The sequence below is a fragment of the Phaseolus vulgaris genome, chromosome 7, assembly GCF_000499845.2.
Source record: "Phaseolus vulgaris cultivar G19833 chromosome 7, P. vulgaris v2.0, whole genome shotgun sequence".
In the NCBI taxonomy this organism is placed as follows: Eukaryota; Viridiplantae; Streptophyta; class Magnoliopsida; order Fabales; family Fabaceae; genus Phaseolus; species Phaseolus vulgaris.
Window position 1 is genome coordinate 34,912,822 of NC_023753.2, and position 24,109 is coordinate 34,936,930.

At 31.4% G+C, this 24,109-nt stretch overlaps 3 protein-coding genes across 4 annotated transcripts; 1 reads left to right on the plus strand and 2 right to left on the minus strand.

Annotated features, from left to right (window-relative positions):
• Positions 1 to 1,827: 1,827 nt before the first annotated feature.
• On the minus strand, positions 1,828 to 6,408 carry LOC137830315 (polyadenylate-binding protein 7-like). Its single transcript, XM_068637580.1, has 9 exons — positions 6,012 to 6,408; positions 4,681 to 4,799; positions 4,385 to 4,578; positions 3,841 to 4,100; positions 3,639 to 3,745; positions 3,375 to 3,564; positions 2,737 to 3,017; positions 2,330 to 2,465; positions 1,828 to 2,203 (listed from the first exon to the last, which is right to left on the minus strand). Exons 1-9 carry the CDS (start codon positions 6,205 to 6,207, stop codon positions 2,199 to 2,201), a joined length of 1,488 nt encoding a protein of 495 aa, XP_068493681.1. The 5' UTR covers positions 6,208 to 6,408; the 3' UTR covers positions 1,828 to 2,198.
• Positions 6,409 to 13,148: 6,740 nt separating this feature from the next.
• On the plus strand, positions 13,149 to 16,164 carry LOC137830316 (putative pentatricopeptide repeat-containing protein At3g01580). The gene is made up of 2 exons (XM_068637582.1): positions 13,149 to 13,370; positions 13,729 to 16,164. The coding sequence occupies exon 2, from the start codon at positions 13,856 to 13,858 to the stop codon at positions 15,965 to 15,967; it is 2,112 nt and encodes a 703-aa protein (XP_068493683.1). The 5' UTR covers positions 13,149 to 13,370; positions 13,729 to 13,855; the 3' UTR covers positions 15,968 to 16,164.
• An 832-nt stretch (positions 16,165 to 16,996) lies between these two features.
• LOC137830317 (aspartic proteinase 36-like) lies at positions 16,997 to 22,136 on the minus strand. 2 transcript variants are annotated; one of them, XM_068637583.1, is made up of 10 exons: positions 21,673 to 22,136; positions 21,377 to 21,506; positions 20,958 to 21,214; positions 20,331 to 20,558; positions 18,959 to 19,121; positions 18,475 to 18,548; positions 18,276 to 18,372; positions 18,110 to 18,173; positions 17,554 to 17,625; positions 16,997 to 17,469 (listed from the first exon to the last, which is right to left on the minus strand). In XM_068637583.1, exons 1-10 carry the CDS (start codon positions 21,888 to 21,890, stop codon positions 17,318 to 17,320), a joined length of 1,455 nt encoding a protein of 484 aa, XP_068493684.1. In that variant the 5' UTR covers positions 21,891 to 22,136; the 3' UTR covers positions 16,997 to 17,317. The 2 variants fall into 2 exon arrangements, with proteins under 2 accessions (XP_068493684.1, XP_068493685.1); XM_068637584.1 differs by having other exon boundaries at positions 21,679 to 22,106.
• Positions 22,137 to 24,109: the final 1,973 nt, after the last annotated feature.

Genomic DNA, 24,109 nt, shown 5'->3' on the forward strand with positions numbered 1-24,109 from the left:
CTTTTTCTGTTGTGTCCTTCCGCCACTTCAATTGTTTCCGACCACAAACCGTGATTGATTGTTCTATGTCCTCCTAATTCTTTCAACATTTAACTTTCAAGTTAAATGTATCATCAAAAGACAATAATCGAGTTTTGTTCAATGTTGTTGGGACAATTCGTCCAAATATCTAAAACAAACTAAAGCATTCACGTATACACATTAATATCAAAATGGTAACTCTTTCTTTCTGAACATCTAATATAGTCTTCACAGTTCAGGAATCGAGGTCAAATAAAAGTTTATTTTTTTCTTCCTTAACCCTACAACACATAACACGTGGTAAACAAAATTTACTAACAATGACATATTAAAAGGTCTTTCTGGAAATCCTTGCGCATGCTCCACTTGCTCGTCATCACGGAATCCTTATCATAGTTCATCATCAATATGCGCATCAACACTTATCATTTTCTCAACATCACCCTGATCTCTTACAAATAAGATAAATATTACAAAAATACTAACGAATTAACTTAATTGAAATTAAATTTTGAAATAATGAATTACATAATGAGGAACGTTGAACAGGATTTAGACATACCTACTAGATAATCCACAATATAAAACTTGTTGATTATGTTAAGAGAATTTTAATAGGTTGAATTTGTACTTTAATTAATTAAAATGTTCTTTACTGAAATCCTTAAAGACTTAAATAAATATTTTAATTCGTTGATTTATCAAATAAATTGGTTAAATTTTTTTAAGATTTACATAAGTTCATAAAAGGTTTTTTTATCAACAATAACTTGTTCTCATGAGCTTGAAATACTTTAGGTTTAAAAAATATGTAGTTTTAATAGATTGAAAACTTGATTTAGTCCATTATTTTGAAATCAATATATTAAAACAAAATTTTAATTCAGCATTTCAATTTTAATTAAACTATGTTTGTCTTAGCACGTGTAAATTTTAATATAATTGGTTCGTGTCTATTTCTTCCAAAACATTAATTGATCCAAGAAAATTTAAAAAAATAAAATTAAACTGTTTAGAACTTGTTGATTATGTTAAGAGAATTTTGATGGTTGAATTTGTACTTTAACTTGTTAAAGTTCTTTATTGGAAGTCTTTAAAACTAGTTTGAATGTTTTAACTCGTTGATTTTTTGAATTAGTTGGTTAAAATCATTTAAGATATTCAAAAATTCATATTGAAAAGTTAATTTAATCCATTGTTTTCACTTTTAATAAAATCAACAAATTAAAATGAAATGAAGTTTTAAGAAGTTAAAACTGAGAGTTTCAGTTTTAAGTAAAAATATTTTTGTAGTAGTATAAATATATTCTTCTGAAAGCAAGAAAACCATTACAACCTTTTGTACTGTTGTTGTGTGAAATTAGATAGGATTTTTATTTTCAGTACAATGTATTGAATGTGTGACTAGAACACTCTTGTAGGGTTACGAGGCGTGTTCTTGGTTGGGAAACTAGATGTGTTGAGAAAAAGTGAACCACTATAGTTTTAAAGTAAAAAATATATAATTAAAATAATATTTGAATATTTTATTATGAAAATGAAAAGTTCTTATAAATAGAAAAAATAATTATTCAAATTTTAATTTAAATAATTAGTATATATAATTAGCTACCTGATATAATCTTCTAGGTGATGCAGCCAGTGGTGTTACGATTCTCGACTATGTAGAGATTTATTAATAACAAACTTATCCAATAGGATTTTTTTATCTACATTTAGGAATGTGATAATATATTTATTTATTTCTCTCTCAAAACAAATAAGATATACCTTACCACCCACCCTTCTCCTTCGAAGCAAAGGGTATATTAGAAATCAGAAAGACATTATTTTTTAACAAAAAGAGTAGATGAAAATTCATACAAGAATCCAAGATTATCCGTGTAATCGAAATTGAAACGAAGTTTACCTTCAATTATTCACTACTAAGACAAAGAAAGCAGAGTTGTTCTCCTTTCCGTTTATTTTTTTGTTCTTTTCCAGATGTAAAAATCATTTATCAGATATCTCAGTTCTTGAAAGCTCCAAACTGGTATCATCTCAAGGTTGAAATCGGCAACAGAGCACAACAACACGTCACTTGCCACTTCCACTTAAGCAGGAAGTGTCTCTTGCTTCCAGGAAACGCCTCAATTCTCCATTCTCCATCTCCATAGGCATTCCTGGAATCTTCGCAGCTAAGCTGTGCAAGAAAACATAAATCATTACAGTTAAGAATTCAAAAACGTAACTACAATGCCAAAGACAAAGAGAGTAATGCACAGGTCCTTGAGTTTCTGTACAAGTGGGTGAAGAAAAAGAAGCAAACCTGCCATGTACTCGACTCTTGAGTCCATTGGCTGATAATAGTGTTGCAGTTGCGGGATATATACACCAGACTGAGCTTTTCCCACTGAATTCATCCTGCCCCTATTTTGCCTATGATGCCTAGTAGTGTTAGGAACCTGAAAATGAGTGAAATAAAATGTAAATTTCATGTCTAAGACTCATTCAAGCTATCATCAAACCAGATTAATTACGTTTCCACGGGAGGATTTAGTACAACTAAACCATATTAGTTGACAAATATTTTGCATAAAGGAATAAAAGTTAGAGATACTCTGTAATGATATAGCTACTTATTTTTTGAAGGTAAATATTTTTTCCAGAATAACATGAAAAGGTAAAAAAAAAACATGAATTTTTTGAAAGTTCTTCTGTAAATTCGACACTCACAATAGGAACCTGTGATTGTTGAAATGATCTAGTAGGAGGCGTAAAGTCATTAGCCCTCCATCCTGATCCCAATCCCAGAGGTTGATACAAAAGCCCAGATTGAAGCATCTGTGAAGTAACATTCGGATAGAAGTAAGATGGAAAGCCACCACGGACAACTGCAGTTGAAGGTCCATCCAATCCTGCTTGTTGCGGTCCATAGTTGAGCTTCAACTGTGTTTTCCTATCCTCTTTCCTCTGAGCGATAGCAATATACAGTGGCTTATGGTGGAACATGCATCCTGCGGCATGTAGCAGCAACGTAAATAAGAACATAAACAACATAATAAAAGCAATGCAGACATAGTGGTCCTAGATAGAATAAGTGTTCAAAATCATTGAAGTAACAGGGATGTAAATTATCAAGATCGGAATTTTAAATAGAATTTCGTATAAAAAAAGAAAAAAAAAACAACATAAATTATACCTGATCTTTCATTCCCCCGTACTAAGAAAAAAAGTTTGTAATCCTAAAAGTAATATACAGGTCTTGTATTATATTATTGAAATGTTATAGGCTTATAACAAGCACTTTATCCCTGTTTCATAATATTAATACAAATCCGATGACCTTACAATATTACATTGACAAAACTCACCATAAAAAGTGCTCACAGCTTTATTAGCCTCCTCAGGATTGGAGAAGCAGACAAAACCAAAGCCCTTGCTTATCCCTTTGTCATTTCGCATAACTTTTACAGAAGTTATTGTGCCACAAGAACTAAACAGATCTCGTAGTTCTTTTTCACTAACACCGTCATCAATGTTCTTCACATAAAGGTTAGAGCCCTGGAAGTTAAGTGAAGACAATGTCAGAAAAATGATTTCACAAGTTGAATGTAAGAGAAAGGGCATGGAATTACCTTTGATTTCAGTATTTGCTCCTTGCGTTTTTCCTCAAATTCATGATGCAAGATTTGCTCACGTTCAGCCTTCTTCTGTGCCCTAGCTACATACAGATTCTTTGAACCTACAAATGACAAATCAAAAGACAAATATGAATCAATAAAAAAGGCAATTTTGTGAACAACCACCACCTGTAAATTAAAGGGGTAAATAAACTACCAAATTGCAATCCATTCATTGCTTCCATCGCCTTTCTAGCATCATCTGGATTATCATAGTTAACAAATGCAAAACCCTTGGATAGCCCATTGGCATCCTTTGCAATAGCCAAGCTAATAACTTCTCCAAAAGAGGAGAACTTTTCCTGAAGAAGTGCTTCCGTAATATCTGAGTCCAAGTTTTTAATGTACAAATTTGTAAACTTGGTATCATTGCCAGGCAAAGTGCGGTCACCTTTTCTGACAAACTTCCCAACATATCTATTAGAAAATTAGACTCGGATTAATATTTATCTTAGGAAAATATGTGTACAGAAAGCGGATGCAGTAATTAAATGAAGGCTTAAAAAGCAAAAGACTTTATCATAGTAATGTATGGATAATGAAAAACTTTAACTTTATGGTCTAGCATAGGACACTTGTTAAGGAATCAATAATGAAAATGTTATTGAAAAATACGTGCATCAATGACAAGTTTTAGCAAAGTTTTCACTTTTGATTCCTTAATGACCATTTGCCCTGAAATAATGAAGAGTTTTACATACATCTGCTTGTCTCTCACAGTAGAGCCATTCAGCTTCTCAATGGCATAATTTGCAGATTCCTCTGACTCAAATTGAACAAAGCCATATCCTTTGCTCTTCCCATCCTCATACACGACAACTTTGCTGGACAGAACATTCCCATATTTTTGAAATAAATCATGTAGCCCCGCATTATCTATGGATTCTGCCAAGTTCTGCAATGGTATTGAACGCCAGAAACTTTACATTAGAATTCACTTCAAGTAATAATGAACCAGAAATGATTTAACTATTTCATACCAAAGCTGTAGATATACCTTAACAAACACATTCCCCCTGCCACTTTTCCTTGCATTAGGATCGCGATGTGACCACATGACCCTTATCACTTTTCCAAAAAGATAAGAATTGTTTTTCACCTTGATTGCACGAATTGCTACACAATAAGCATGTCAAGGTTAATGGAATCAGACTACATCAACAGGTATAAACATGCTAAGAGCAACAATAACCCAGAAAGCATATTCTTTACTCTCCTCAGAAAGTACAAATAGAACTAAAAAACTGAAACTGAAGTAAGCTCCGTTGCTTCTACATGAACAAACTAATTTAGGAAAAGATCATCTAAGATCGCAATCAATATGCTCTAATTTTTTCAAAGAGAAAATCTTGCAGTTAAAGAAAAATTTACAATTACAAATTTCAAGCCACACACTGTAACACAACTTGGTCAGAACAGTTTAAGCAAGAGCACAACGTGCAACCAAAAATACTTCCACAATCCTTTAAAACATGTCTTTACTTTTTTTTTCCAAGAAAACTGATTAAAAGTTTAATCAACAAATCATGACTACTGCAGTTTAATTAAACTCACGTGTATGTATATAAATTTTTAACAACTACGTACACTAAAACCCAAGAGAGTACCATTAAAACTAAAAATATGCTTGGCAACCACACGGACCAATCACTATAATTTATCAAATCTTAGTTTAGTGTGTATTGTCTGGATTCTAGGCAAATTTTCACGACAAATATAAAAAAAAAACGCAGAAGTTAGTTTCACTGCAATCATTGACATTGCAGGAAATCCTGAATGAATAACCACATTTGCAGTTGCTATGCAGCCGCAGATAGCACAAGAACCAAGAATTACGACCAAAGTTGAATTGGCGGACCATTTTATAAAACTTAATTTTTACCTCCATTCCCACACGCTAAACTCGCAAGAGTCTTCCAAGATTAGCGTTTCTTTACAAAAACAGCAATAGTATCAACCAACCCTCTTGAAGGCCAAATCTCAAACATCAAACTACGTGCCAAGAAACCAAATATCCTAGAAAGCAAAACACTAATTTCGAACTAGCAATATTTGTACGGCATTCCTTTACCACGTTATCGCAATCGATAAATAAAAATCCATGTAACTAGCAATTTCCAAGGTCACTCGCTTGAAAACCTAGACCAATTCAAACTACCAAGACACGTTAGTGTAAAGATAAATTAAACCGATAATTCTCTCTCAGAACGCAAAGACGCACAACAATATTCGAAGAAACGATAAAGAAATCGCAGCAATGCAATTTATCTAATCAATTGGTAATCGTTAATGTTACTATATATGAATATGAATATCTCAGATAGATACCGTCTTGCTGAGACATAAAGTTGACATAACCGTAACGGAGCGACGTCCTCGTCAAGGAATCTCTGCAAACGCGAACGGAAGTGAGGCTTTTGAATTCCTGGAAAGCCTGGTAAAGCTGGGAGTCGGAAATGTCAGGGTGAAGATCTCCAACGTAAAGCGAAGCCGGCGCGGCGGCGACCGTCGCGGGAACGGCCATTGGTGGATCGAAGAACAAGGGAGCGGTAAAGAACGGAAGATCGAAAAGGTGGCAACTAAAACCCTTCCTCGAACGACGGCGTTTTCTTTGAGAATCTTGATGAGAGACTGAGAGTGCCTAAACGCAGAGAGAGAGAGAGAGAGAGAGAGAAGAAGAGGTGGTGCCACTCAGTGAGTGTGAGGATCTTGCATGCACGCAGACGCAGGAGGATTGACCGTTCAGTATTAATAGGTGAACAAACATGGAATTATGATCACGCGCTTTGCTGGTGCGTCCCCTGCACCTCATTCTTATGGTTTTACATTTGTATCCTTTTTTATATGATAAAAACATGTTAAAAAGTATATAAAATATGATAGTAATGTAAAAGAGATCAGAAGAATGCTTTATTAAAGATACATCATAAATATTATTCTCTTTGTTCTAAAATAACTGCAATTTTAGCTATAGAGAAAGTTCTAAATTAAGTTATGTTTTCATTTTTAGTGAAGCATTTATTACTTTTTAATATGTCCTCAAATTAATTAATTTTTCATTTTTATTCAAAATAATTTATTTATGCAAAGAGTGAGAGTATTTTATTAATTTTTTTTAAATAGTATCTTTATTATAATTTGTATTTCTTTTAAATTAACCTTTTATATATATTTGAAGGTAAGACAATGGTATATATATTTGTCAATCATTTATCTTGAAAACTATTGCAATCTGGCAACTTAATTTTCTATGCTTAAAGATCATTTTTTGAAGGGATTTTTTTTACTTCAATAAAATTATGTTTCAATATCAATAATAATATTTTTAAAAGGGATTGGTGAAATAGTGTCATCATGTGTTTATGGATCTTGTGTGTGATTTAGAATTCTTCGTTGTGATCTCAAATTGAGGTTTGTTAAAAGAGTCAAAAATCAAATAATGATGACTAATTCTATTATATCAGCATGTTCTCTATGCTAATTTGGATTTTATCTCAAGTTTCTATGACACTAATATTGTATGGAGTGGTTTATGCAATAATTGTGAAGGATGGTTTGTTCATAATTGCTAATGTCATCAACAATGTTACAAAAAATGTTAATTTGTGGACAACACCTAAAAGAAATGAGAATTTTATAGAGACGTGTCTTCAATTCAGTATTTCATGTTGTGAAAATTGATTTTTGATCATTTTTAATGTTTTAAGTAGTTATATAATACAAAGATGTGTTTTGCCTAATGATTATCAATTGGCAAATATTTTTTGCCCAAAGTTGGAAATATTTTACAATGTTGACAGTATTATTTTTTGGAACACCATACCCAACTAGTAGATTTTTTTTAAGAAAAATATGTCATATTAAATTGTCTTTTATGGAGTGGCTTGACTCTCGCATTTTTGTTATTCATCAAAGGGTTACATATATGATTTCAAAATTAAATTTGATTAGAGTGTGATTAATGGAAATGGTTACATCTGATTAAAGTGTGATTAATGGGGGTGATGGTTGTAGGTATTGTTATAGATACTATGTAAAAAATTGGCTTGTTAAATTATTTCCTCATAAAATATATGTAGAGGAATTTGATAATCAAATTGAATGAGTGAAAATTATTATAAAAACTTGGAAAAAAATTATGAAATGAACAAGAAATCATTTTCTTCATCTCAAAATTCATTCAAGTGATGATGTGAGTATTGGAATTTGGAGAAGGATGTTATAAAATACTGCATTGAAAATGTTTATAAGTCAGAAATTGATCATTAATTGTCAAAATATGTCTGGTCCATTAGTAATTGTCCTACTGGAAATTGAACTTGTGGCATTGACTTTAATACCAATTGTTTGATCAAGTGTTTATCACTAGACCAAAAGTTATAACTGATAGTTAAGGTACCATATTTTTTACTTAAGAGCATAAAAATAAAAATATCACAATTCGATTGTGACTTGATTCACATCATAGGACAATTAATGCACATGGAACATAGATTACATCCAAAATTCTTTAAAAATATGTTAAGATTTACTATGAAATGACATTGAAGATAACTAACTTAACATTTTAAATTAGATATTTATATTTGTTCATATTAATTGATATAATTAATAAACTACTTTTCTCTTTTAAGTTTTCAGAATAGAAACTGCACAAGATGAGGTTTAATAAAATATTAGAAGAAATAATTGATGACTATGTAGTTTTTCTAATAATTCATTAATAATATCATTATATAAACTATTTAGAGTTTTATTTGTATGTTCTTTGTTTGAGGAATGAAGTTGCTACGTTAGAGTGTGATTTTATTGTATTGTGTATTTTTATTTAAACTTAATTATTATGATTGTTTTTTAAAAAGATAACTGTATTTAAATTTATGTTTTGAGTACTATTTATGCAGATGTATACATAGGTTTTCTTCCTTCTTTATTGTATTTTTTTTCTTAAATATTAAAACTAAATCTTTTGAAAAAAAAATAAAAATCCATTTTTTATCTGTATACTTATGTAAAATTCTATTTGACCACTTTTCTAGTCACTTGCTTTTAATTTATACTTATTATTGTTTATGTATAGTGGTTCTTAGCCATTAGTATCACTTTACTTTTAAATACTAGGTTATTTAACATTTTTATGTTATGTTATGCTATTTTTAAGGGATTATATAGATTTACTTACAATGCCTAAAGTTGGGATTGAATTTGCTAGACAACAATAATTAGGTTAACATTATTGGACGATTAATAATAGATGTATTTGCATAATAGATGTTGTTATCCTTTGTTGTGCAACTAATTAACAAACTTAATTTTAGGCCAATAACATTCCTACATAAGGAAAGGTAATTTTAGAAATGATAACATTATTTATTATGTAATTACAAATAATTAATGTTATAAAAATAGACAATTCAATGACAAAGTGTAATATACTCAAAAGCACTTTTTGTAACATCTTAATTATACTAGGTCATAAAAAGATATGAATAACACGATTTCATTATAACAAACAATGCATATACATTATATAAATAATACTAATACATATAGTTTTTTTTTATGGCCAACGTTTAGTATAGTACACTATATGTAAGATCTCTAAGACTAAAAGTATTAGAAAGTTATAATTAGAGCCTAATTTTATTAAATGATATTTAGTGTATCACTCTATAAAAAAAGTGCATAATTAATCATTAAATTAATAAAAGTTTAAACATTAAATAAACTTGGACACCTCAAGCATTTAAACAATGGCTTGGAGAGATTTTAAGGCAATGCAATTGAAAATCAATTTACTTGTGGTCACACTGATGCTATGGAAAAATCTTTGTATGGACCGAATCATACCAGAAGCTAGCACTTCGTAACTCGGAATATTATAAGGAAAATGATAGGTTGACAACTCTTGGAGTTGTATACAACCTTTGATGTGATAGGTTTAGAAATAAATATATGTAATAAAGGGTAAATTTGTAATTAAATGATATAAACAAGTATTAAAATAATAGTATTGAGAGTTGTAATGTGGTTGTATAAAAGATTGGGGTTGTCCATATATCATTGTCCATATTATAATGTGATAGCAACACATAAATTTTTCTCTTTTTTTTTTCAAACTTAATGTATAACAATTCAATAATTCAAATCGTCCCTAAATAAAAGGTATCAAACCATTCAACGACTAAGAAGAAGCAATTTGATAGTTTTGTTAGTTTTAGAAAAAAAAATATAATAAAACATAATTTTGTAATTACATGATATACAAAATTATTAAAATAATTATTATTGGTTGTTAAGTGGGTATAAAAAAAGGTTGGATGTCAAAGTATCATACAAAACATAGCATGGACCCAAACCATTATATAAAATATATTTATAATATAAAATGTTTATTTGACATCCATGCTCCACCGTACATCCCAATAAATATTAATATTTTAATCATTTATAAAAAAATATAATTTTGAAACATTTTGTATTTTTCTTGTATTTTCATTAAGAAGGTCTTTTCTTTATCTTTATTTTTTTATTATAAATATTAATATTTATTATGGGTGTAGGATGGAGCAGGGGTTTCAAAATATCACAACCCTTATAATATATCTAACACTCTTTCAACACATTAGAACATATAAATCGTTTCAAGTTTGTTACATAATCCTAGGGTCTCTACATGATTTGATGAAAATATTTGTTAATTGGTAATTAAAATGAATAAACTGAGTGATCATATCTTTAGATATATAATCGATTTCTTAAATAAGGTTACAATCTAATTCTTATGATTAATAAAATTTAATCAATGCAAAAAACAACTTGATTACTACATAAGAGATTGTGTAACTTCTTTAAATCTTGGTTCTTTAAGAAATCATTTGAGTTAGATAAGCTAACAAAAGTCAAAGTCATAACTCTATAGCTTGCTTTTGTCGTATATTTTGCAATCACATTCTCCTTCTTACTTTTAAGAGAATAAATATACAATATCCACAAATAAATATCGTGTTACTATATAAGTCTACCAAATCGAATACAGGCATCCCATAACTAAACTATGATTATTGTGTTTATATGGTACATTTTCCTTTAATGGAATTCAAAAATTTGATTTGTTTCAAAAACTTGTTGAACTAACGAATTTATTAACCACCCACGAATCACCACCAAACATCAACATCACTTATGAACCACCACCTTACATCAACGTCACCCACGAACCACCACAAAGGAGTAACACCACAACTTTCATAACAAACTAACCACTCTAACACACACAAATACCTAAGTTAACTTTCACAAAGCAAATTTTGATATTTTTTAGAAGTATGAAGTAAATGATACAAAATATGAGAGTATTGGAAGAATTACGTTACTTTAGTTGTCCAATAAAAGATACACGGTGAGAGAAGAGATGAAAAGAGTGAAAGTGAACAAGAGGGGAAAAAAAATAGAAAATGTTGGTTTTATTATTGAACTAGTACTTTTACTAGTGTGATGTAAGAATTTTTTATAAAAATATAATGTATTTATTATATAAATTTAAGTTTATGAAAAGATAATTAAAATTTAGTATAAGTATTTTATTTTGTAAAATTGAATGATAATACTTTACTACTTTTAGAGTGAGAATATACTTAAATTATTTATATATATTTATATATCCTGTTAATAAAATATACTCCATCGTAGAATCGTTTTAGATAATATGTGATAATTAAGTCAATAAAAAAAAATCCAAATTCAAATGAAGCAACCATTAGTAATATTATAAGAATAATTAATCAAATATTTTATTTCAGATGAAAATAAATAAGTTCTTCAAACTTAAATTTAAAACAAATTAAAAACCTTATAGATGTTGAGAACTATTTTTAAGAGTGAATTGTGTTTTTGCTCTATAAATAATCAATTGTAACATAATTGAATGGTAGGATGTCCATAAGAATAAAGTCTTTTTAAACTTTAATACTAGAAAATAATTATTTTACAACTATTTTTTAAAATAAAATATCAAACTTATAATAAAATATATTTTTTTAATGTCAAGTTGATGGAATTGGTGTTATGTATCATTACACATTCCCATAAACTTCTTTCAACCATGTGACATTGTTGGCAAATTGTCCCTGAATCCTATACCTTCTTCCCTTGCACCTCAAAATGAAACATAACTTCAATATTTAAATAATTTTGACTATACTTATATCCTATACCTCTCCTCCAATTGTAATATTTTCATTATTTTTCGGCTACATAGTTTAAGATAATAATTTTATCATTTGACATATTTTAATTTATTTTATAAGATAAATTTAAGGTAATAATACATTGACAACTTACATTTTTTATACAACAATATTACAATTCTCAATACTATTATTTTAATATTTTTTCATATAATTTAATTCCAAACTTACCATTTATTATATATATTTATTTCTAAACTTATTCCACCAAGAGTTGTATATAACTCTAAAGATTGTCAAACAATCATTTTTCATAACACTGGTGAAATCACTATAAAACTTATCTTAACCATTAACATTCATCATCAACTACCACAAATAACCACCACAAACAATCATCACCAATTAATTGAAAATGAAGAAGAAAATATCATAGTTTCACCGTCTTAAAAAAATATTGTTCAAATTAAAAAAAAAATATTGAGATGCAAGAAAAAAGTATGGAGATGATAAGAAGAATTTGCCAACATTGTTTGAAGACTGTTTCTTCCTGCACCTCCATATCTTCTTCTGGCACCTCCATACACAACATGAAAATACATTTTTATCCTTTTTATGTCACCCCCATAGAATAACTTCCGGATTATGTAATCCAGAAACGCATTTGAAAAAAGACTTCTGGATTACATAATCTGGAAGTTAAAAAAGACCTCCGGATTATGTAATCCAGAAAGTAATCATGCATTTGAAAAAAGACTTATGGATTATATAATCCGGAAGCTAATTACAAATTTGAAAAATGACTTCCGGATTATATAATCCGGAATATTACAGAGGGCATTTTTGGAAATATGAAAATCTATGGAGGTGAGAGAAGAAGATATGGAGGTGCAGGAAGAAGCAGCCTTGTTTGAATGACCATGATCCAATCCATCTAATAAGGCCTTTCGGCCCAAATGAAGGAGATAAAAGGGTTATCTCCTAAACTCATTTCTTCCTTCACCTCTATAAATTTCTTTTGCATCTTTATAAATATATATATATATATATATATATTTTGTTCTTCTTAAATTATGTATAAGTTATTTTTTTAAACTTTCAAATTGCATTTAGAAATTATTTTTTACTTCTAAGTTATATAATATAGAGAAAAAAAAAGATGGCGCAATCCATTTTTTTTAAATAATTTTGAATTATGAATCTTAAAGATGAAAATGAGTTTCGAATTTTGTGCAGTGTTTACCCAATTTAACGCCATGAGCAATGCTACTATAATACACGTTTCAACCTTTCTCAGTTTACACTACAAAAACTTCGAAACACAGTGCCCCCTAACACAGCTTCATCAGATTCGCTTCCAAATTGCGACCGAAATCCCACTCCAAATTTGTTTGTTCTTCAATCCCTCATCGATTCGAAAATCCTCAAACCTCGTTTCAAGCGCGAATCCCAAAAGTTAGGGGACAAGAACGCCATTGACGTAGTTCGCGGCTGTCAGGTGCCTATCTTCCTCTTTGTTGTCTCTGACGTTGAATATCTGTTATTGTATAGGGCTCCGGGCATCAAAGTTCAAAGCTTTCTACATGAATTAGTTTTTTTTTTCCATTGAAATGAATGGGTTAAAGATGTGTTTGAACTGGTGCCATATTACTAAACGAAATTTTAGGTTGTTATATGCTCCCTGCTGCCATCTCTCATTTAAAGGGAAAAGGGGAATGATCATGGCATAAGTTGTTAATTATTTTAGTGAATGCTTTGTTAGTCATTTTTCTCAATGTGTGCTCTTTCATTCAACCAAGTTATGTTTAATTAAAGCCTGTGAACTAATTGTTTCAGTTACATGGTTTTCTGAACAGACATGTTGCTAAAGCGAGCATAAATGGAGCTGATTGCGTAAATAGAATATGATTGAGAGCTTGAAACTCAGAAGCTATTAATTAGTTAAGATGATCCTTAGGTTATAAAAGTCATCAGTCATTGTACATGAAAAGGAGGGATCTTTTAGTCAAGCTATTGGAGACTTGCTGTGGTAAGATATCAGTTACACAGTTGCACTCGCAGTGTTTGAAAGTGGGCCTCGCCCATGATAGTTTCGTTGTTACCAAGCTTAATGTTCTTTATGCTAGATATGCATCCCTTCTCCATGCACATAAGCTGTTTGAAGAAACATCTTGTAAAACTGCCTATTTATGGAATGCATTGCTTAGGAGCTACCTTATGGAGGGAAGATGGGTAGAGACGTTATGTCTATTCTATCAAATGAATGCCAATGCAGCGTCAAGTGAGGAAAAACCTGACAATTACACACTGTCTATTGCTCTAAAATCATGCGTAGGTTTGCGGAAGCTTGAGCAGGGGAAAATGATTCATGGATTTCTCAAGAAGGGGAAGATAGATAATGACATGTTTGTAGGGTCGGCGCTGATTGAGATGTACTCAAAATGTGGACAAATGAATGATGCTGTGAAAGTGTTTAGTGAGTATTCAAAACCAGATGTGGTTTTATGGACTTCAATAATTACCGGGTATGAGCAGAATGGCAGTCCTGAACTTGCACTTGCATTTTTCTCCCGAATGGTTGTGTTGGAGCAAATAAGTCCCGATCCAGTAACACTTGTTAGCGCTGCTTCTGCTTGTGCCCAGTTATCTGATTTTAACTTTGGAAGAAGTGTACATGGATTTGTAAAACGAAGGGGTTTTGACACCAAGTTATGTTTGGCCAATTCTATGCTAAATATATATGGAAAAGTTGGGTCCATTAAGAGTGCAGTTAATTTGTTCAGGGAAATGCCAAATAATGATATTATATCATGGAGCTCAATGATTGCCTGTTATGCTGATAATGGAGCTGAAACCAATGCATTAGATCTTTTCAATGAAATGATAGATAAAGGAATTGAACCCAATAGGGTTCCAGTGGTTAGTGCATTGAGAGCTTGTGCTTCCAGTTCAAATTTGGAAGAAGGTATACATATTCATAAATTAGCGATCAATTATGGATTCGAGTTGGATATCATTGTCTCTACAGCTCTTATTGATATGTACATGAAGTGTTTTTCCCCTGAAAAAGCAATTGACCTTTTCAACAGAATGCCCAATAAGGATGTAGTTTCTTGGGCTGTTTTGTTTAGTGGTTATTCTGAAGTTGGAATGGCACACATGTCTTTGGGGATTTTTTGTAACATGTTAGCAAGTGGAACACGACCTGATGCTATTGCCCTAGTGAAGATTCTTACTGCAAGTTCAGAATTGGGGATTCTTCGACAAGCTGTGTGCCTTCATGCTCTTCTAACTAAAAGTGGATTTGAAAATAATGAATTTATTGGAGCGTCACTCATAGAGTTGTATGCAAAATGTAGTAGCATAGATAATGCTAACAAGTTTTTCAAAGGATTGACACATAAAGATGTTGTTACCTGGAGCTCAATGATTTCTGCATATGGATTCCATGGGCAAGGAGAAAAGGCTTTGAAATTATTTTATCAGATGACTAATCATTCAGATGTTCAGCCTAATGAAGTAACCTTTGTCTCAATTCTGTCTGCGTGTAGTCATGCAGGTTTGATTGAAGATGGGATAAAGGTATTTCACGTCATGGTGAATGAGTACCAATTGATTCCCAATTCAGAGCATTATGGGATTATGGTTGATCTTCTTGGTCGAATGGGAGAGTTGGATAGGGCCTTGGACTTGATTAATGACATGCCCATGCAAGCTGGCCCTCATGTATGGGGGGCCTTACTTGGTGCATGTCGTATACATGAAAATATAAAAATGGGGGAGTTTGCAGCTCAGAATCTTTTTTCGTTAGACCCTAATCATGCAGGGTATTATATACTGTTATCAAATATATATTGTGTGGACAAGAATTGGCATGATGCTGCGAAAGTCAGGACATTGATAAAGGAGAATAGGTTGAAGAAGATTGTTGGTCAAAGCATGGTTGAGATAAAGAATAAAGTTTACAGTTTCATAGCTGGTGATAGATTCTGTGGTGAATCTGATCAGATTTATGAAATGCTGAGAAAATTAGATGCAAAAATGAGGGAAGAAGGTTATGATCCTCCAATATTGTCACAGGAAATACAGTTCTAGTATCTCCTTCGTGGAACTTTAAATCTGATGCGAAGTTATCCAAGGGCAGAACCAAGCCATACATATCCCTTCTAAACAAAATGTTGCCACCATTTTCCAAACGGAAAGGTTCAAAAATATCGACCAACACCTTTTTTTCCTTTGATGTTGATCAAATATACAAAGTCTATAAAAAAAATAAGTTTACTTGATTTTAACACATTTTTTTCTTGATTACATTAACTAATTCTAACCATAACTATTTTAGCTAAAATTCATGAAATATTTTTTCAATGGTATTAATAGAAGTTATTTTTCTACTGATGATCAATGTTATTTTTTAATTGACTTTTCATCAATTTTTTGCGGAATTTTTTCTGGAGTTAATGATTAAAACAATCCTAATCATAATTAGTCAAAAGTTTCATATTTTTTTATCTTTTGGGTAGAATTTAAAATCCTACGATTTTTAATAATCATTTTCCTTTCCTAAATTTCTAACATTTTATTTTTCTTTAAATTTTTTAGTTCAAATTTTGTTGTAAAACATTTTATATTCTTTATAAAATTAAATCACCTTCAAAATGTTTTCCATCCAAACACATTATTATTCTATTTAATATATTTTTCTAAAAGACATCTTTCTTTAAAATTTATTTCTTGATTGATTAATGAGATGAGAGATTCAACAACAATCATACCTTAATCAAATCCGCATAAGGTATTTACATTACTGCTCTAACTCAAAACCGGCAAGGAATGAGACAAGTAAATACAAAAGAAAATACTGAGATATTGGTTTGAAGTTTTATTCAATATATGTGTGATGAAACCAAAGAAATACTAAACCAAGTCTTAAGAAATACATTTGAGATTCAATTTCAATTTAAGTTATCGAACAAGAATTAAGGTTCATAACATAAACAAATTATTCAAACTTCAGAAATGTTTAAAAAGAATTAGTCCCTTTTAATAAACCTTTTTTTATCACTGCTATGTTTAGATTGTCAAAATTGGGTACCTACAATCACACGATCTTTCAACCAATCATTCTATGAACTTCCATCCAAATTTCCACTAATCTCAAAATTGGGTACATACAATCACACGATATTTCAACCAATCATTCTTTGAACTTCCATCCAAATTTCCACTAATCAAACTCTCGCCAAAATTTCCCCTTCTTAAACTTTCATTAAAATCTTCACTTTTCAAACTTCTATTCAAATCTCCATTTCTTCAGAACTACTTCATTCTTAAATCTTTGGCTCCTCACTTGATCACCTTCCCATGGTTAATGTTCAAAAACTTAATTTTACATTATCTCCAGTGATGACTTTGATTCCCAACATTTCACATACTTAAAATTTTTCATACTAACATTATGTACAAAGAGAGAGCCACAATGCTTAATGGTAGTAAATTACAGAGAACACGTATTGCGGAGCTGCTGACACTCAGCTGTCCCCCGTTGATGTATTCATCCTTGTTCGTAGTCACAGACACATTTACAGACAAAGAACCTGGCACCAAATGAAAATTCAAGACACAATAAAGAATTATATATACTCTTTGCTGCAGGAATAGAGTTTCTCTGGTGAACTTACAGTCATAGTTAGCCCATCCAATTCGTTGATGTGCCAAGTCATACACAACTATTTTATCTTTTAGGACAAGATCTGCCAAATAAGTTTAATTTCAAATCATCATAGTAAATCACTTGTAGATCTCATACATTTGATGCATTATTTACAGAAGAAAAAAAACATAGCCAAGTCAATTTACGATTTGCAGCATACTTATGTTATGATGCTTTCAAGTACAAAATAAAATAATTTTTTAATGATGAAAATGAGACAATCTACCTTTTTTGGATCATATTTTATTCCATCAGAATGTTGCTGAACTCAGAAAATATCTATCTACTATTACTTTTCAAGAATTTATGTAAATGGGTTAGGCGAAATTGTGCAGAAGCAACAAGTCATAAGTTCTCAATGGTATGATGTCAGTAGCTGTTTACCACAGGTACAGAAAATATAATTAAGACTTTTTTTTCTTCTTCGTTTAAGAGCCCCATTTCATAATCATGATTTGTAATTTCTTTTATTTTTCTTTGCAATCTGCAAACTTTAGTCGGTCAAAAAATGTTCAGCATCTAACCTCCTAAAATTGAGACTCCCTCCTGTACATTCTGGAAACCGATGCACCACATTTCAGCACCATCCTGTTTAAGCAAATGGCACCTCAGCATATCAGCAACATAAAATTTCAAATAATAAGTTCCTTACTCAATTGTATGTATGCCTTATTTAAGGGACATACTTACACGGTAACCATTATGCATAAGGTACTGCTCTGGTTTTAAAACCATTGACGCTCCACCCTCAAAATTTAAACTGACTGAAGGAAAAATGTCACCTATACTGTAAAACATAAACTCTAATGAGTTATGGGAAATCTTAATAGGAAAATATTATGAGAAAAAAGTCGTTCAAAAGTCTAACAATTATAGTATTCATAATGACCTGGTTGAGACCAGATAACACTGGTTTCCTTTGGAATTAATTTGCTGCGCGGATTGTGACACAGCAGTAGTTATCTACACATTCATTTAGAACTTCATCATCAATATATGTTAAGATATGTAAAGAAAAGGAAGAATTTATTTGCCTCCTTGAAAACCCCCTCTTAACAATAATACTTATATAATATAGAAAAGGGTGTGAACCTTAATAAGATGTTTAATTGGTGGGATATCACAAATCTATAAAGAAACATTAAAACTTGATACCAGCAAGATAAAACAAAGCTATAAGAATCCAAATGAACTCAGTGGGAAAATATGCCAGTCAGAATATTTAGAAAAAATATAAAACAAAAGATATGCGAACAACAGAGTAAGAAACTATCCTCACTATTTACAATTTCTCATCATGGACAAGGAAAAAGACTACTGTGCCCAACACAGTACAATACTTCAAGGTTTTGTGCAAAGTACAAGAAACTTACTGCAGTGACAAGAGGATCATAAGCTTCCTGAACAAGATATGCCAATGTTGTACCACAGTCAACTATAGTTCCTCGGTCATTAGATGTTGCAAATACAGCTGGATTAATTGGGAGGAGTTGCCCATTGACAGCAATACTCTGAAGATTCAAGTTGTAATGAGGCCTGAGATTTGATCAACCAGTCAAATACACTGCAATATATCTCAGAGAACCGCAAATTATGACAGAAACAAAAGAAATCATTTGATAGAAATAAAACCAGCATAACAAGTATTTTAAAAACACTCTTTGAGAGCAAGATTACCTAAACTCAAAAACTTGTATCCATTATAATTTAAGATTTTCCCTCAACCAACTTTCTCTCCTTAATTTCCCTCCCCAAACTACTTAACTTTCACATAATTATTATCAACATAAAAATATACAATTTTTTTCTATTTTAGTATAATTATATGCATTTATAACATAAAAGTAAACAATATATTCTTTACAATTTATAAAATTAAAAGGTTTGAAAAAGATAGAAAAAAATCTTATTATTATCTATTGTATTCCAATTGAAGATTCATCTCAACCATTTTCTCGCCTATTTTTTCTACCTATTTGAATTTTTTTTTTCTTCCCTATTTTTCCTGTCAGTTTGAATATCTTTTTTTGCTGCTAAATTATATTTAAAACTAGTTTCATAAATTAAAACAATGCATTTTATCTTTTCAATTATATTCATTTATAGATATTTGCCTTTTGAAAAATTATTTTAAAATGGTTCACCACCACCAGGTTGATTCAAACATTCTCACCAAGAGTGTGGCATATGACAACTCTGTGCTTGTGTGTAAGTGAAAATGCATAAGAAACTAAAGGGATTTTGATAGGAGAGCATGTGATAGATCATAGATATCTTCAAGACAATATTATCTTCAGAAACCGAGACGATGTTTCCTCCCCGTGAGAGGCACGAACCCAAATATGTTAATATCTTCCAGGATCACTAATATTATAATAAGATTACTAGCCTAAATCCAGATTAGGCTAAATACAATAAAATAAAATTAACGCGACAGAAATTAACAGTTTGGGTTAAAAAATGACAAAATTTCAACCCACCAAAAATTGGCATATTGCACCAAACAAAGATCATAAGCTCTGTGTAAGCTATGAGTTTTTTCCTTTCCTGTCACCCATACTAGTAAATTTTCATGATTACTATACAAGTAGTGAAATTTGACAATTGACAATAGCGTAAATACCTATATCAATTTCTTTCAGAAATGCCTTGAAATATTGCTTTTACAACAATCTTAATAAGCATTGGGGTAAATTATCAACTAACCAGGGGATGAAAATGAGAAAAGAAGTGAAGAGAACATACTGTGATGGAACAAGTGGACTATAAACAATACTTGACTCCTTTATCTCGCCAAGAACTAGAATGCCTCCTCCATCACCATCTCCTTTTAAGCAATGAGAGAAGACTTTGGGTGTTAGTCCTCGTGATGACAACTGCGATACAACAGAAAGAGCACCAGGGCCAAACCCAAAAATGCCATCAACTGCTTTATCTGCCTTAGTCAGATCTCCAGACTGAGAGATACTACACCTGTTTCCAATACAATCAACCAAAATAGTCTCATTTAAAACAAAAATGGGAAAAAGCATATAAACTATTAGCATAAACAGGGGACTATATGGAAAATCAACCAGAAGAAAAGCCATAGGCAAAAGAATGAACAACATCAACACCAGCAAAAGGCCTGGTCATTAACCTTTTCTCCCTTTTTATTAATAAATCAACCTAACGACAAATCTTACATTGCCAAATTAACCTCAACTTTCCCATCTCTATTTTTCATTCTTACAAAGCATATCCCGCATACATTTCCCTCCGCAAAATCAGGCTCATCCAACCCTCCCATTCAGTTCACTCTTCATATATTCCCAATCTCATATTAAGTGTACACATCCTTATTCAGAATAATAGACAAGCATAATGACTCACCCAAAAACAATGGTAGCCGAAGAGTTAACCGGTGGAAGTGGAGGCTGTCCCACGATCAAGTTAAAATACAATGCATCCGAAACATAATAACCTGAAGTCCCACTCCCATCTCCATACTTAAAGGCGTAGCTGCATTGATTTACCCTCGTGGAGCACTCAGCAGAAGCACCTTGAACGCCAGTAGTGCATATCGGGTCCGAGCAGGGAACCAACGCAGCGGTGGACGACCCAACCGTGTCAAAGAAATTAAGCTCAATCTACACACCATAAAACACAACCAACAAAAAATCCTCAACACATTAATCTCCAAATCAAAAACCTTAGTTCCCATCAAAGCACCATAAAGTAAGTATGCATGATAATAACAAGAAGCTCAACACATTAAGCACCAAAATCAAAATCAAATTCAAAATCCTCACCCCTAGTTCACTAGACTGAGGACAATTACTGCAAGTATTACAATTCACCCACAATATATCACTCCCCGTATCAATCTGCACGTTAAATTCTTTAGGAGGTGTTCCCATCTTCACTTTGGTATAATACAACCTAAACAACAACAAACAAAAATCACCACCATATTCAATAATAACACTCTCACTAAGTCCATTAAGTAAATAAATAAATAAAGCATAGCACTAAAAGGTATATAAATGTATCTTTGTTTTCCACATGCAATAAACCCATTTTAGGAAAAGAAACTTCAATGGATTACCCGTACCCAACGGAGTTTGGATCGGAGGTTCCTTGAACTGCTAAGTCGACTATGCCGCTCAACATTCGGGCGTGGCGGGCTCTGTCGCGAGCCCTCAGCGCTGCCACCTCCTCGCGGTGGCTCAGAGGAATGCTCCGCTCCAGAGGGAGGAAAGCGGCGTGCACCGCCGACACCAGCACGGCGGTCACCGCCAACAGCGTAGGAATGCAACACCGCATTATTGTTAGTATTTTCAAATTGCGTGTGGTTTTGGGTTTTGTTTTGTCTAATAATGGGAATGGCTAAAGAGTCGGTACATTGAAAGTTGAAACGTCGAGAATAGAGAAGAATTGAAAGGAAGAGTGTGTGACAGATTGCTCTTTTCTGATTATGGAAAATCTCCTGAATTCATGTTTTGCTTATTAATCATAACTCACAACTCAACACTCTGTAACGGCTTTTCCTAATGCCTTTAAATACATAATAATACCACACCCCATCTAAATTTCTTAAATTCATTTATCCATATTTAATTATACTTTTTTTTAATTATTATCAATATTCTGTAAATTTTGTTTACTCACTATATTTACTACCGTACTAGTTTTCACTAAAACAACTGAATAGTTATATATTTTTAAAATAATATTTTAATTATATATATTTATGTCATATGTGCATATTCAACATAACTATATGTTCATTACGTTCATTTATTATCATATTTTTTATTTACAATATTTAAATTTAAAACTTCTCCAAAAAAAACTCCTCCGCCTGAAATGCAATAAAATATCTTAGTATTGTTTCATTAAATTAAACATAAACTATATAATTTTTTTGAGAAAAAAAAACATAAAATATATAACTACGAATTTATGAAAAAAAGTTTTACTAGCACTTTGGCAAATTACCAATGATAATAGGAAAACTAAGAGGGGAATAAAGCTAAATTAAACAAGTGGGAAGTAAGTACTGTGACAAAATGCTTTAGCCTCTCAAACCTTTTCAAATGAAAGTGAATGAAGATTCCATACAATAATTAAAGTTCTTTGTTTCTAAGTAGCCTTTAAATAAAGTATAATTCATATAAATGAAATTTCTAGTTTTATTTAATTTTCGAGTCTAGAAAAATAATTTAGGAGTTGTTATTAGTATTATTTTAGAGTTTTTTTTTTTTGAGAATTTAAGGGAATATTATTCCCTGGTTGTATCTTCATAAATCTTTTATGATTGAAACTTGATAAGACGTAGATGATAATTAACATTCACATTATCTAATTTTTATACGATTTTGTTAATATATATTTTAATTAATATACTTAAACTCAACGCGGTAATGAACTTTGACAGTACATTTTCCTTTAAACTTCATTATTGTTCCGTTTATTTATTCTATACGATAACGTATTTATTCTATATGATAACGTATGGGTGTTAATTAAAGCAATAGAGTTAGAAAAGTAAGAGGGTAAATCAAAAAAAGATAGAAAGATATTGCTGAGAGTCCTGCGTCTGTATGAAAAGGACCCTTTAACGCTTGGTTGTTCTTTTTTTATTATTGTATAGTTTCTTGTATGTACCAAAAACATTATATATGGATAAAATATCTTATCATATGGTGGATCATAGGGAGAATATAACAGTGTACTTGTCACATTACTTATATATATAATTTATCTTTGGAGAAGAAATTAGGGGACCTCATTACACGAACTCCGATTGAAAATTGCAACAACATTTAGTGAGCATACCAATATCGAAGAAGATGGAAAGAGACATGTGGGAACAGATACACTCATTTGCTTCAATGATAGGAGTTGAAAGAGACACCAAATTTAGAGACAATAATTTTAGTAAATTCATTTCACATTTGTACAAGAGAATCATTAATCCCTATTCAATATTATGAAAATAACTTATAGGAGTTATTCAAGATAAATGATTCTAAATTAAAAGTACAATACAAGTTAACTAATGTTAGTATTAAAGAAATAGTATAGTTTTTTGGCATAGAAATTCATTTACGGTAGATTTACCTAAACAAATAAACACTATATGTTCCTGCTAGGGAGATGGGACCTAGAGAACTGTTGAAGTCTTCTTCTCCTTCCTTCGGTCGGGCAGGTGGCTGAGTGATGAACCGAGATCCTTCTCTTCCTTCTGCTTATCTTTCGACACTCGGGACTCGGTCGTCGGGTGAACACCGGATGGTGGGGGTACCTACGAAGGCACTCCGACGCTCAAGTCAGTAAAGTGGGTGGTTAGCTCTCAGGTAGGTGAACAGTAATAATGACATACCTTACTCCTTGGAATGCGTGCTATTTATATTATTCTAATGGGCCTACCTTGTTGGGCCCGTTTATCGAGGTGGATACCGCTTAGGGTTGCATTACCTAATTCTTGATGATGGATTAGCTTTACTGATCTCGGTTTGAGCGTTAATCGTAATAGGGTT

Bases quoted from the DNA above. Each gene is read 5' to 3' on its own strand.
- LOC137830315 (XM_068637580.1), bottom strand. From the start codon at position 6,207: ATGGCCGTTCCCGCGACGGTCGCCGCCGCGCCGGCTTCGCTTTACGTT. The intron at 4,101-4,384 runs GTATGTAAAACT...ATTTTCTAATAG, and splicing joins ACTGTGAGAGACAAGCAGAT to ATATGTTGGGAAGTTTGTCA. The intron at 3,746-3,840 runs GTAGTTTATTTA...TGTCATTTGTAG, and splicing joins AATGAATGGATTGCAATTTG to GTTCAAAGAATCTGTATGTA.
- LOC137830316 (XM_068637582.1), top strand. From the start codon at position 13,856: ATGAAAAGGAGGGATCTTTTAGTCAAGCTATTGGAGACTTGCTGTGGT.
- LOC137830317 (XM_068637583.1), bottom strand. From the start codon at position 21,890: ATGCGGTGTTGCATTCCTACGCTGTTGGCGGTGACCGCCGTGCTGGTG. The intron at 21,215-21,376 runs GTGAGGATTTTG...TATGGTGTGTAG, and splicing joins CTCAGTCTAGTGAACTAGGG to ATTGAGCTTAATTTCTTTGA. The intron at 17,626-18,109 runs GTTAGATGCTGA...CTTATTTGGCAG, and splicing joins GGGAGTCTCAATTTTAGGAG to ATCTTGTCCTAAAAGATAAA.